Source organism: Trichosurus vulpecula, chromosome 4, assembly GCF_011100635.1.
Source record: "Trichosurus vulpecula isolate mTriVul1 chromosome 4, mTriVul1.pri, whole genome shotgun sequence".
Taxonomy (NCBI): domain Eukaryota; kingdom Metazoa; phylum Chordata; class Mammalia; order Diprotodontia; family Phalangeridae; genus Trichosurus; species Trichosurus vulpecula.
The window spans coordinates 26,760,945-26,773,885 of NC_050576.1; the positions used below are offsets into that span (position 1 = coordinate 26,760,945).

Here is a 12,941-nt window from a genome sequence, read left to right on the forward strand (position 1 = left end):
GACTCTGAGATGATGGCCATTGGTTCGAAGAATTAGGGAAGGTGGGGTTAGAAGAAACTGGGCTGGGTTTGAGGGGAGGAGGCGAATGTGATTGGCCGAGGAAGTGCCAATTAGGGCTTTGCTACCCGGAGTGAGGAGCGCGGTTTTTGGGAGGGGGTGGGAGGGTAGAAATAGGCCGGAGGTGGGGTTAGGTTAGAAGCTAAGCAACAGCATACTGATTGGTTAACGGTGTGCAGATGATGATTGGTTAAGGAAGGGGAACTGTATTCAGACGGTAATTGGTTAAGGAAGAGAAAGACAGTGTAAAGGATGATGATTGGCTACAGTTAAGCCCCCGCGAGAAGATGATGATTGGCTAAGAGAGGATGGCCTCCGGGAAGTGGGAAATTAAGCACGATGGCCATTGGTCGAAGATGTGAGGGGGGATGGGATCAGCAAAATGGACTGGCCTTTTCGGCAAGAGGGCGGATGTGATTGGCTGAGGGTGGTGAGGGAGGGCGGTACCTCCGGGGACTCGGGGCCTCGGGCACATTTCGCGCTCGCCTGAGGGGGAAGCAGCCCGAGGCGCCGCCAACGGTCTCCGGTCTGTCCATCTATCCCTCCGTCCGCACGTCCGCGGCCATGGCCCCCGAGTCCAGCAGCTCGTGGGCCGCGGCGTCGCTCAAGGACTACTTGTTAATTCCGTGGTCCACGAAGAGAAAGCGGCAGCCGGCCCAGCACGAAGAGTACAGCTGCGAGTTCGGCTCGCCCAAGTACCTGGCGCTGTGCAGCCTGGGCGGCGTGCTGAGCTGCGGCCTCACGCACACGGTCATCGTGCCCCTGGACCTGGTCAAGTGCCGCATGCAGGTGGAGCCCGACAAGTACTCGGGCCTGATGAGCGCCTTCAACATGACGCTGCGCGAGGAGGGCGTGGCGGGGCTGGCCCGCGGCTGGGCGCCCACGCTGCTGGGCTACTCCATGCAGGGCCTCTTCAAGTTCGGCCTGTACGAGCTGTTCAAGCTGCGCTACTCGGAGTTGCTGGGCTCAGAGGCGGCCTACCAGTGGCGCACGAGCGTCTACCTGGCGGCATCGGCCAGCGCCGAGTTCTTCGCCGACGTGGCGCTCGCACCCATGGAGGCCGTCAAGGTGCGCGTGCAGACGCAGCCGGGCTTCGCGGGCACAATGCGCGAGGCTGTGCCCAAGATGCTGGCGGAGGAGAGCGTGTGGGCCTTCTACAAGGGCGTGGGCCCGCTCTGGATGCGCCAGATCCCGTACACCATGATGAAGTTTGCGTGCTTCGAGCGCACGGTCGAGGCGCTCTACAAGCACGTGGTGCCCAAGCCGCGGAGCCAGTGTAGCAAGGTGGAGCAGCTGGGCGTCACCTTCGTGGCGGGCTACATCGCCGGCATCTTCTGCGCCCTCGTGTCGCACCCGGCCGACTCGGTGGTGTCGGTGCTCAACAAGGAGAAGGGCAGCTCTCCGCTGGCCGTGCTGCGCAGGCTCGGGCCCCTGGGCATGTGGAAGGGCTTCCTGCCCCGCGTCATCATGATCGGCACGCTCACGGCGCTGCAGTGGTTCATCTACGACTCGGTCAAGGTGTACTTCCGGCTGCCGAGACCCCCGCCCGCAGAGATGCCCGAGTCCCTGCGCAAGAAGCTGGGGCTGCCCCGGGACGAGTGACCCCCCCCCCGGGAGCGACCCCCTCTCCCCGGGACTGAGTCTCCCTTCCCCTCCCCCAGGACTGACCCCCCAGGGAAGTGACCCCGCGGTGACAACTAACTTCGCCGTGGTTCTGTTTTTCTTTTTTATTGGTAGCGATTCATTGCCTTTGTTGCAGAGGAAGAAGTGGTCAGTGGTGCGCGCGCACGGGGAGATGGTGCGAAATTTAGGAAGGAAAGCGGCGTGTTTTAGGAGCAAACGGTTAAGTTAACGTGTAGTGACTGGTCCCACACATGATCGCATCCAGGCACTGCTAAGATGGAGACTGGGGGTGAAACTGGAGGCTTGGCTCTGGGGGATTGGGAGCGGAGGGGCTGACGCCTCAGGCCATGTATTGCCCCGTGAGTGGCGGTCCCGGGAGGTTATGGGAGGTTGAATGTGTGAATGGGTTGTACTGCTCATTGTTTCAGGTTGACTCGATGTATAGTAAGCATGTTCTAGGAAAAAGTAGATGATATCTGTGTTCTTACTTTGTTTTGCCCCATTTTCTTCATGGTGTTGCTGATGGTTCCCCCAAGGAACTGCTGCAGTTGGATCAAAGTGGGCAGTCAAAATGCGGTGAGAGACTTGTTTGGGACTTTTCAGGGGAAAAAAAAAAGGAATATTTATTCTCCAAAGCACAGGTGTAACTCAGCTTTCAACAGCCATACCAGCCAGAGAAAACCACCCTACCTTGTATATGTAAACAAAAAAACTTGGCAAACTCTTGAGGTTTCTTTTATTCTGTTGAGTAAAAAGTGTGGTTTTGTAAACTTCTTGAGGGGGAAAAATCAAGTTTACTGGTCAATTATTTTTAATAGTTTTATTTTGGTTATAATAGTTATACCATATTTGAAGTTTATTCAGCTTATGTAGCTGTCTATGAGGTTTCTCTGAAATAAATGGGATTCTGAAAACTAAATCTGTAGATGTGGTGGGAACATTTTAGCTCACAAAAATATCCCGTGGTAGTCTTAGAGTTGTATGTAGTGTGTTAACCCTGTTACACGTTTGCAATATGTTGGATTATTAACCTTTTTGTTAGCTAAAAATGTTAATTTGACCAAAATGCTTGAAAAATGTGTTTTAGACTTTCCATAAGCATGTTTGAAATGTTTTGAGTGGTAATAAAGACCATGGTACGTAATAAGAACAAAGGTAGTCAAGACTTGTGAATAAAAAAGTGAAATTGATTATTTTTCAGCTTTCTTGTCTCCTGTTTTTATGAAGTGTTCCATTGGTAAAGTGTAAGAAAAGACACAGGACCTTGTGTTGGAATGCTTAGGCTTTTTATTGCATTTGAAATTTTAGATGGAAAATCCAAACTCTTCTTTTAAGTGGCAGTTGTGATACAGTCTCACTTTACCAAAATCCAAAACATAGATGTGAATTTCTCCCCACAGTTGCCGCATCACTGAAATGTGGCAGATACTTTTGTGGCCTGTAACTTACCAAGTAAATACTTTCTTAAAAATAACTTTGGGGAATTGCTTCAAATTGAGTGGAATCTCTGCATGGAGGCAAGGTGAACTGGGATGTGGAATTCTGTGGCAGCTCTTGGACGAGGTTTGTGGACACAAAGACCCCATGAAATTTTCCTGGGGGAGGGAGGGATACTCTAGGGAACTTCCGTAAGGCATCCTGTACTTAGAGAATGCAAAAATCAACCCAAGGGAACTGTGTATGATCCAGCAATTTTTCATTTATCTGGATTTCTAATTCATCCCTTTATTGACGCAATACAAATAATGTAGTCTGGTGCAACAGGTGCCTGGTAAGACTATAGGTAAAGAATAAAATCATAAGATCTGGCATGGAGAGCTGGGAAGGCCCTTCAGGGAGGTAGCCTGGCATTGTGCAAAGAGCATTGATGCTTTGGGGGACCAGAGGTCAAATCTTACCCTTGGCATCAGCTGGGTCCTTGGGCAGGCCACCCATTTTGTGGGCCTCTGTCTTCTCATCTGTAAAATGAGGGCTCCCAGGTCCTTTCCATCTCTGACCTTAGGATCATTGTGCCCTAAGATTTACTGATCCCACATCTTGTGTGGACTCCACACTTAAGGAAAGTCCTTCAGGATTCAGGAGGTTCATGCATCTTGGCTGGGTCTTAGAGTCACCCCAGTGTGTGTTTGTTCTGATCACTGTCTGTTGCTTCAGGGGGTGGTATTTTACCCTGAGGAGAGGACTGGGTTTTTTGGGGGTCATGGGGTCCAAGTTTGAACTCTAGTCCTGCCCCTTACTATTGGCTGATTCCTGGATGTCATTTTCCTTATCTGTAAAATTGAGGGAGTGATTGTCAACCTCTGTAAGGTCCCTTCCAGTTCAGGATCCATGTGGGTCCCAAACAATAGCCCTCCACATGTGTGCAGCTTAGCCCTTTGAACTGAATCACTCTTTGAGCCCGGACTCTGATAGTCTGATCTGGAAATGCCCTCAGAGGTTTAATCCAACTACTGTATTTTATTGGTTGGAGATAAAATCTGGCTAGCTTGGTGGTTTGATGGCTGAACCAGGCCTAGGATGTGGGCCAGGCCCTCCACCTGTAGGCCCCTTGTCTTCTCTTCTGCTTCGCTTCTGGCTGCTCAAACCATGGCTAATTTGGGTGGTTGAGAATTTTGTGAAGTGGCCAGATTCTGGGAGAATTTCAAGCACAAGTTCCTGTGCAGTGGTCCTTACCTGATGCCTGGGGGTTCCAGGGAATTGGGGGTGTTACTGAAAAATCGGGTTCAGAGAAGGCTGAATGAGACAAGGCTCAGTTTTCTTTCTTTGCTTTCGTTTTGGTTTTTGTAGCTACTGCGGAAGCTGGTTCAGTGTGCTTCTCGTTTCCTCCAGGTGATGGTTAAAGCAGCTTTCTGGAGGATATAATTAATTTCCTGACAACCAGTTGTGATGTCAAGCATTGAACAGTCCTTTGAGAGGTGAATAAGGGGGGAAAGTAGTAGAGCGCTTGAAAAACAAAGGCCATATTTACATGTTAATGTCACCAGTGATAAAGATTCGGAAGAATCGGGGATAATGATTATAATGATGTTATGAATATTTTTCCTTGAGGCATAAGGGTGTCTTTAGAAGATGTTTCTTGCAGCCCTTCCTCTAATTTCTCAGTTTTCAAAGGCAAGAATAAGTACTTAAAGCAAAAGGCTACCTCATCTGACTGCAGTGCTTTGTTTTCCGTGGTCTGAAAGATGAATGATTTCTTGATTATATGCAAAGAACTGTTTTAAAAAGGGATTTTAGCATCATTTAGGAAAGGTTTTTAAATCATTTTGTCTTCTTGAATTCTGTCACCTTGGAGAGGGGAGCTGAATATAACCTCAGTGGATTTCTTTTATCAGTTTATTCAAGCACAGAATTTTGTGAGCTCATTATCAAGTGGGCCTCCAATTTTCCTGTTCCTTTGAAGCCTGCAGCTCTCCTCGCCTCCCAAAATTCAAGGGAAGGAGCTGCTTTTAACTTCATGGAGAGAAAGTGATGAATACCTTTAGGCAAGCATCAAAACCAAAGTAAAAATGGAGGCAAATGATATACAGGTGGAGAAGTGTTCTAGATAGCTTCCCCTTCTCCCCACCTCCAAGCTCTGTTTTTCTTTCCTTGAACATTTGAGGATATGATCGGAGGGGAGGCAGGTGTCAGCGACTGGTGGGACTGTCACTTTAAAGTCTATACAGGGGAATGCTGTTTCGGCTTTCAAAGCAGGGGCATGGGTATGGTCTAAGGCGACCTGTTCTATGGGACCCTCAGACCACTTAGCAAACTTGGGAAAATTAGCCCATCCTGTGAAGAAGAACGCTAAATAGCCTGAGGATGCTGATAAGTCTGGTGGCTGATGGGTCTGTGGGCTTGATCTGGAGTGTGCTCCAGTCTCATATCATGATTTAGACCAATCCCAGAGGTCACAGAACTCTGAGCTGAATTTTTTAGGTTAAGATACTGGCTGTCAAGGATGTGTATACCCTAGGGTTTAAAACAAACAACATCTCTAGTATTGATTTTTATTTTCAGTGATTTTAAAAATATACCATAGCTTAAGACAAGGATGCCAGCAGTGGGCCTAAAAAGAATATTGATGGGCACTGGTCCAATGATTTATATATATGATCTATAACAGTATATATGATATGTAACAGTAATATGATATATATGATCTATAATAATATATAGAGCAATATATGATATATGACCGTATATATGATATATAACAGTATGTGTGATCTATATGATCTATATATTACATATAACAGTACATTTAATATAGAACAGTATATGATATATAACAGTATACATGATATAACAGTATGTATAATATATAACAGTATATGTGATATATAATAATAAATTATATAAAAGCATATATGATATATAGCAGCATATATAACATATAACAGCATATATGATATATAACAGTATATATTATATAACAATATGTAGATGCTATATAAGAGTATATTTATGATATATAACAGTATATATGATATATAACAGCATATATGATATAACAATATGTAGATGCTATATAAGAGTATATTTATGACATATAACAGTATATAGATGCTATATAACAGTATACATATGATATATAACAGCATATGATATATAACAGTATATATGATATATAAGAGTATATATGTGATATATAACAGTACAGGGAACTCTGGGTAAGGAAACCCCCTCTACCATGATCTCTGATTTATCGGGGCCCTGTCTTGTTTGCATCCAGCCGTTTGCGTATTGATTACCCCATTAGACTCTGAGCTCCATGAGAACAAGGACTGGCTTTTGCCTCTCTTTGTATCTTGGCACAATCAGTGCCTGGCACATAGTAGGTGCTTCATAAATTCTTATTAACTTGGCTTCTTTGCAACTCATGAGTATCAGACCCAGGCAGAAACAGGGACACTAATCTGTCTGTAACACTATCCTTGTGGGCCACACATTGACTTACTTTTAGAATATATTATCTACATTTTATTGTATTTTAATTTATTTTGTTAAATGTTTCCCAATTCCTTTTTAATCTAGTTCTTGTGGAGGTTGGGAGTGTTGTGGGCCTCTTGCAGCTGGGTGAGCTGACTACTACTTCTGGCCTAGAGCACAGAGGGGATAAGTGACTTGTCTAGGGCCATATAACCAGTAGGGTCAGGTGCTATCTGAAACCAGATCTTTTTGTATTTGAGGTTGACTCTGTCCACTAGTGGGGCAGCTAGGTGACGCCATGGTGCATAGAGTGCCAGGCCTGCAGTCAGGAAGACTCCTCTTGCTGAGTTCAAATCTGGCCTCAGACACTTCCTAGCTGTGTGACCCTGGGCAAGTCACTTCACCCTGTTTGCCTCAGTTTCCTCATCTTTAAAATGAACAGGAGAATGGAATGGCAAACCACTCTAGTATCTGCCAAGAAAAGCCCAGATGGGGTCATGAAGAGTCAGACACAACTGAAACATCTCAACAACTATCCACTAATGCGCCCTGAAGAAATCATGCTCCTTGCTGCCTGATGGATTCAAGATGCAAAATAAGTAGGAAATAAAACGACCACTTTTTGGACACTGCCAAAGTGGGAATTTATTTTGCTTGCTATGAATACTGTTATAAGGGCTTTTTCTTTTATTTCTCAGTAGAGGTTAAGTAGGAAGAGGGGCTAGGAACTGGGTGGTGGTGGTGGTGATAGTAGCAGTAGTAATGAAGTAATGGTCATTGAAGCATCTTTTTAAAAATGCACAGAAGGGAACAGAAGAAAGGCCGGAAAGAATCAGACAAGCAAGCTACAGGCCTAACCTATTACATATTTTCAAAGAAAAGCAAGTTCTACACCATAGAGGCCTACAGTTTCATGTACAGTCCTATATATGGAAAGTCCCATGATTTGGTGCTTAAGTTCAGAATAAAGAGAAATAAATTTAAAAATAAATGATGATCCTGAAAATAAACAGTTTTGATAAACGTGGACATGACGACATGACCACATGACCAGAGTGTAGCCTGCAGGTCTGCCAGCTGCCCCCAAAGACCTTTTGCTGTGTTGGGCCCTTCACGCCTTGTTGAACTGGTCTGCCTTCTCTCCAGGGGATGGGTTGAAAGTCTTAGAATCAGAGATTCAGAGCTGGCAGGACCTTAGGGAAGTGCACCGTGTCTGGTTCACTCATTTTACAGACGAGCGAGTGAGGCCCAGAGAGGTTGTGCTTGGCCCAGGGTCACACAGAAGTCTTCGAAGTTAACACGTGCCCTTGGCAAGTGTTTTCAGAGCTGTGGGAGAGGCCCGTGGCCCTGGGCAGCAGGCAGGGCTGTTTCAGGGCCATGTCAGAAGAGGCTTATCATCGAGCCTTCCTGCGCTGACCTATAACAGTAATAATGATGACAGCCAGCATTTATATAATGCCTTAAGGCTTACCAAGCACGCGCGCGTGCACACACACACACATGCATATGTATATGTATATATGTATATGCATGCGTATATTTGTTTTCATATACATATATATATATATATATATACATATATATAGTCTTATTTGATCCTTCCGACTCCTCTGTGATGTAGGGGATTTTATTCATGCCCATTTCACAGATGAGGAAACGAGAATCACAGAGTATCTAAAGCAGAGCGTGAACATCCACTGTGCCACCTACCTACCTCATGGCCCAAGAACATTGTATTCTAAATTAGGCTATCTAGCATTTAAAAGTAAAATTATTTTTTCTCTACCTTAGTTTTAAGAAAAAGCAAATGTTTCACAGTTTTTAGTATGTGTCTTTACCTTTGGTACTTTTCTTTTTTTCCCACTTCTAGCTTGGCCAGATACAAGCTTTCTTTCAAACCTTCTACCCTGGAGAAATCCATAGGATTCACGAGATGAACCCATCTGAAAAAGCCAGATTTTTTAAAAAGGCATCCAGCATTGACTAGTTCCTGATAAATTCTCTGTAAGTACTGTTATAATCAAGCAAGCACAAAACCCACGGGTCGATTCCAAGAACCCCTGCTGGGATAGAGCCGAATTGGTGATGGCCCGTAGGCAGGGAGCCTCCGGCTGGCCCTGAAACTCAATAGCCTCATTTTCCCCATCTCTGAGACTTCTTGGTGTATCTCCCTCTTTCTTAGTTTGCTTCCAGAGTCTGCCTGACCTCTCCATTCACCACCTGGCTGTCACTGACATGTGTGACCAAGTAGCCAGCAGGCATCCTCAAGACCTGAACTGAGAGTCAGAAGCTGCCCCTCTCCTGGGATGTAAGCAGCCCAGACCCATCAGTGCCCCTGGGCGAAAAACCCAGGGGAAGGCTGAGGAACTCGAGCTACATTTCATTAAAAACACATCAACTCAGAATCTTTTAAAAATTAGATGATGCCCATCCCAAAGCGGTTAGCCCGTGATGAGGATGTAGTGTATGGGGAAACAGGGGAGGGAACCTGTCTGCAGGGTTTGTGTTGCTGAAGCCTTCCCTGGCAAACCTTAGTTCCCTGGCTTTTATGCAAATGGGTTTCTTTTACAAATGTGTTTTTGGTATGCAAATGACTCCTGTGACTCTTTGTGTGTGAAATACAACTTGGAAAAACTAGACTCATGCTTAGGCCTAAGAAACAAGCCGTGGTCTGATGGTTCCCATGAAGTGAAATCCCAACAAATTGGACGCTTTTTTTATTAACCGTTCTTTCTACCAATTTAGGACATAAGCAAAATTTAAGACCGTTCCAGTCTCTGATTTTGAATTCATGTGAGGAGAGCTTGCTTACTGAAGCTTGTAATGAACATGATCCATGGTCTTTAGGCAGAATGCAGTTGGGGAATGTGGACGGTCAGAACTTTTAGCGACGTAGGGTCCTCTGTCCCAAAGGAGGCAAGGCCTGAGCTTCAGCCACTGGGCTTAGCAGGAGATAGGCGAAGCCTCCAGTCTTTCTGGGGCATTGTTTGATATTCTGGGAAGTGTTTTCCAATCGTCGTCTCAGCACATCTTTTTCAGAGGGTAAGGCAGTAAATGGAAAGGTGGGCCTTTAGAAATGCTTCTCTTCACTCTTTGGAGGAGGAGACCAGAGAGGAGACACCAGAAGACTCTCCCACATGGAATGCTTTGGGAGCCAAAGTGTTTTTTGGTGCATGTTGTCCCCTTGGGTCCTTGTGGGAGGCAGGTTAGAAAACAGAACCTACTTCTAATGCTGAGTGTCACTGAGTGCCAAGCATATACTAGAACCCAGGCCCTTGGGGACTTGGAGGCTTTGTGACCCTCACTCCCCCTCCCCAGGCCTCAGTTCACTCGTCTGCAAGATGACAACATTAATAGCATCTCCCCCCTGGGATTGTGGTGAGGACCAATGAGATAAAGCCCGTAACGGGCTGTGGGAGTGACGGTGCTGCTGCTTGTCTCAAGAGGCAGACGATGGACCTGCTGAGCCACAGCCCTGCAGGGGAGGGAGGGGCAAGAGTTCCTCCTGACATCTTTTCTGGGCTCATTCGTTTTACAAAAAATACGCTTTCAATTGGAGCAGTTCTCCAGAGGAAGCTCCCTAAGCATTGGCAGTAGGCCGCAGGACGTCTCCTTTGCCACGAGGTGGTGCTCTCAAGTTTGGGGGTTCTGGATTCATTCTGGGGATCCCTAAACATTCCGTTCTGTTTGATTCAACAAGTGTGGGCGAGATGCTGAATGTATCTCAGGCCAGGGGCTCAGATGAAGACTGGCTGAGTCCTCGCCCTTGGGGCACTTATGTTCTAGTGGGGGCGATGAGACTTCTGTACAAAGAGGTATCCCAAGGTAGGGTGAGCTGGGGCTGAAGGAGTGATGCAGATGGAGAGAGGGAAGAGAGCTGGTGTTGGACAACATCTGACTTCTCTGTAGCCTCTAAGGATGCAAAGCTACTGCCTACATTATCTCCTGGGAGAGTCAGCATCGGCTAGTGAGACAGAGACAGTGTCCACCTGGCAGCCAGGAAGACCTGCCTCAGATGGCCCACCTGGTGGTGCAGCCCAGGTCCTCCCCTCCCCTCCAGGCTCGGGGGTCCCAGCACTCAGTCAGAAGAGTTTAGCACTGCAGGTGTAGAGGGACTTTGCTTCTGGGGAGTGTCCTGTGCTGATAATATGCCAGGCCTGGAGTGTAAGGGAGGCCCACCTGTGGGGAGGGGGCTTGTGGCACGGCTCAGGGGAGGCAGAAGAGACATCTGTTGCCCCTTCTCCCCCTGTTCTTGCAGGATGGGAGGCTGAGACTCTGCCCTCCTCAGACAGAGGGGCCATCAGGTTAGAAGGATCTCTACCTGCTCCAAAGGTTAAGTGTGTTTGTCTAGGGGATGTCATCAGATTACAGCTAACTTCAGGTCGCTTTGTCATTTGGGGACACAAGGAGACCCAAGTTCCACGTCCAAGGCTTGAGCTCTGGTGTAGAACAGGAAACAAACACTGTGAATTCCTTCCTCCTCCAGGCCACTCCACAGCCACACCAAGCTTTGTTTGGCTTTCAAAATCCAGTTTGACTTTCCCAAAACGTGTTCTTTATTGAGGGGTGTCTCCCTCTTGAGCTTAAGAACTCATCTTCACTAGTATATAATGCAAGCCAACAAAACTTAGAGTAAACTTTGACCAGCCTTCATCAGATCTAGAAATAAATGGTAACTTTAAAAAGTCTGGTAAGTGCACTGATTGGAGAACTTTTACAATTCTTTATTTGGCGTCTAATTCATAAGCACTTGAGACTCTGAGAACAGTCAGAGAACTTTGATGTTGATGGGAACTTAGGAATCACTTAGTCCAGGCCTCTCATTTTACAGGCGAGGAAACTGAGTCATTTGTTAAGGAGCTTGACTGAGATCCAACATCAGTCAGTCCCCAAAGCAAGCCTGGAACTCGGTTCTTTTGACCAGTGTTCAACTTGGCCCCAAAGGGCGGAGCAAGGAGCATCAATTAGAGGCGAGTTTCAGGGAGACAGGTTTGGCTCGGTGTCAGAAAGCTTCCTGAGCATCGGCCCTGGAGTCAGGAGAACCTGAGTTCAAAACCGGCCTCAGACACTTGACATACTTACTAGCTGTGCGACCTTGGGCAAGTTACTTAACCCCAATTGCCTTGCCTTCCCCCCTCCAAAAAAAAACAAACTGAGGAGGCTTTGAACGGGAGTCTGGTGACAAGACTGTGTGTCAACTTGCCCAGCCAGGTGGGGAAGGCTTGTCCACAGGTTGCATGTTAGGAGATGAAGTATTTGGCCACAGTGATTGCAGAAGGCCATCTACTGCCTTCCCCACTCCAAAAAAAAAAAAAAAAAAGCTTCCTGGATGTCCCAGAGTGGGATGGGCTGTCCCAGGAGGTGGGCAGCTGCTTGTCGGGGGTGGAGCTCTGGGTTGCACTCAGTGCCCTCCCTGGTCCCTTACAACCCTGAGGTTCTAAGTTTGCAGAAGTGGACCCTACACGTTCCCTCTGAGGAAGAACATTCAGACTACACCAGATGAGATATACCTTGGTGTCACTGTGACAGGAAATATTCATTAGAAAAGTGACTTAAAAGGTACCATTTCATCCATTGTCAGAAGCTTGAGGGAGTAGCCGCGTTATTTTCCCCTCATGTAAAAAAGTAAAGACTTGAACCAAGCCATTGTCTGTAGGCCCAGAATCCAGTAAGATCAAGTAGGATGTTCCTTCCACTCTGGGAACTAGCATTTACCAAATAAACACTTGAAAGTGTGCCCAGATTCCTGTAATCTTATTAATACAACAAAGACCCAGGAACTGTCTCAGCCCCAAGATTCTCATTTACCGTGTAATTTTCAGCAAGCTGATAAACACACTCTCTCCCCACTTGTAGACGGCAGGAGAGGGGACGAGCCCAGCCTCTCTCAGAGAGGTCAGTGCACGTGTTGCTTTACAGCGTCTGCACTTGCCAGTAGACTAGTTTCATTTAGCAAGCGTTTACGCAGCCCCAAAGAGTCCGAGGAAAATCCTTCCTAGGTGCCTGGTGCGGAGCCCCACGTGGATCTGACCAGCCTCTGCCAGTCTAGGTGAGGCGGTGACCCATAAACACACAGATGCTGATGGAAGAGATGCCACATGGCCGTCCTCCACTGAGCGGTCCATTATTATTCTGCAACAGGTGGTAATAATTGTGTCATTTCTCCACCTTTTGACCTTCATTCTCACCCCACCCCCTCCCCAGGAGGCAGGTAGTTCAAGCATTATCCTCCGCATTGTACACATGAGAAGACTGAGGATGAGCAGAGTGACTGGCCTAGGATGACACTCGAGGCAGCCTGTGGGGGTGCAGAGAGGACTGGACTCAGGGCCAGGAAGCAGCTGTACTCA

General features: G+C 46.9%; 1 protein-coding gene across 1 annotated transcript; it reads left to right on the top strand.

Moving 5' to 3' along the window:
- The first annotated feature begins 621 nt into the window (after positions 1 to 621).
- LOC118846672 (phosphate carrier protein, mitochondrial-like) lies at positions 622 to 1,659 on the top strand. Its single transcript, XM_036755443.1, has one exon. The coding sequence runs from the start codon at positions 622 to 624 to the stop codon at positions 1,657 to 1,659; it is 1,038 nt and encodes a 345-aa protein (XP_036611338.1).
- The last annotated feature ends 11,282 nt before the right edge of the window (positions 1,660 to 12,941 follow it).

Coding starts and splice junctions, on each gene's coding strand:
- LOC118846672 (XM_036755443.1), top strand. CDS start 622: ATGGCCCCCGAGTCCAGCAGCTCGTGGGCCGCGGCGTCGCTCAAGGAC.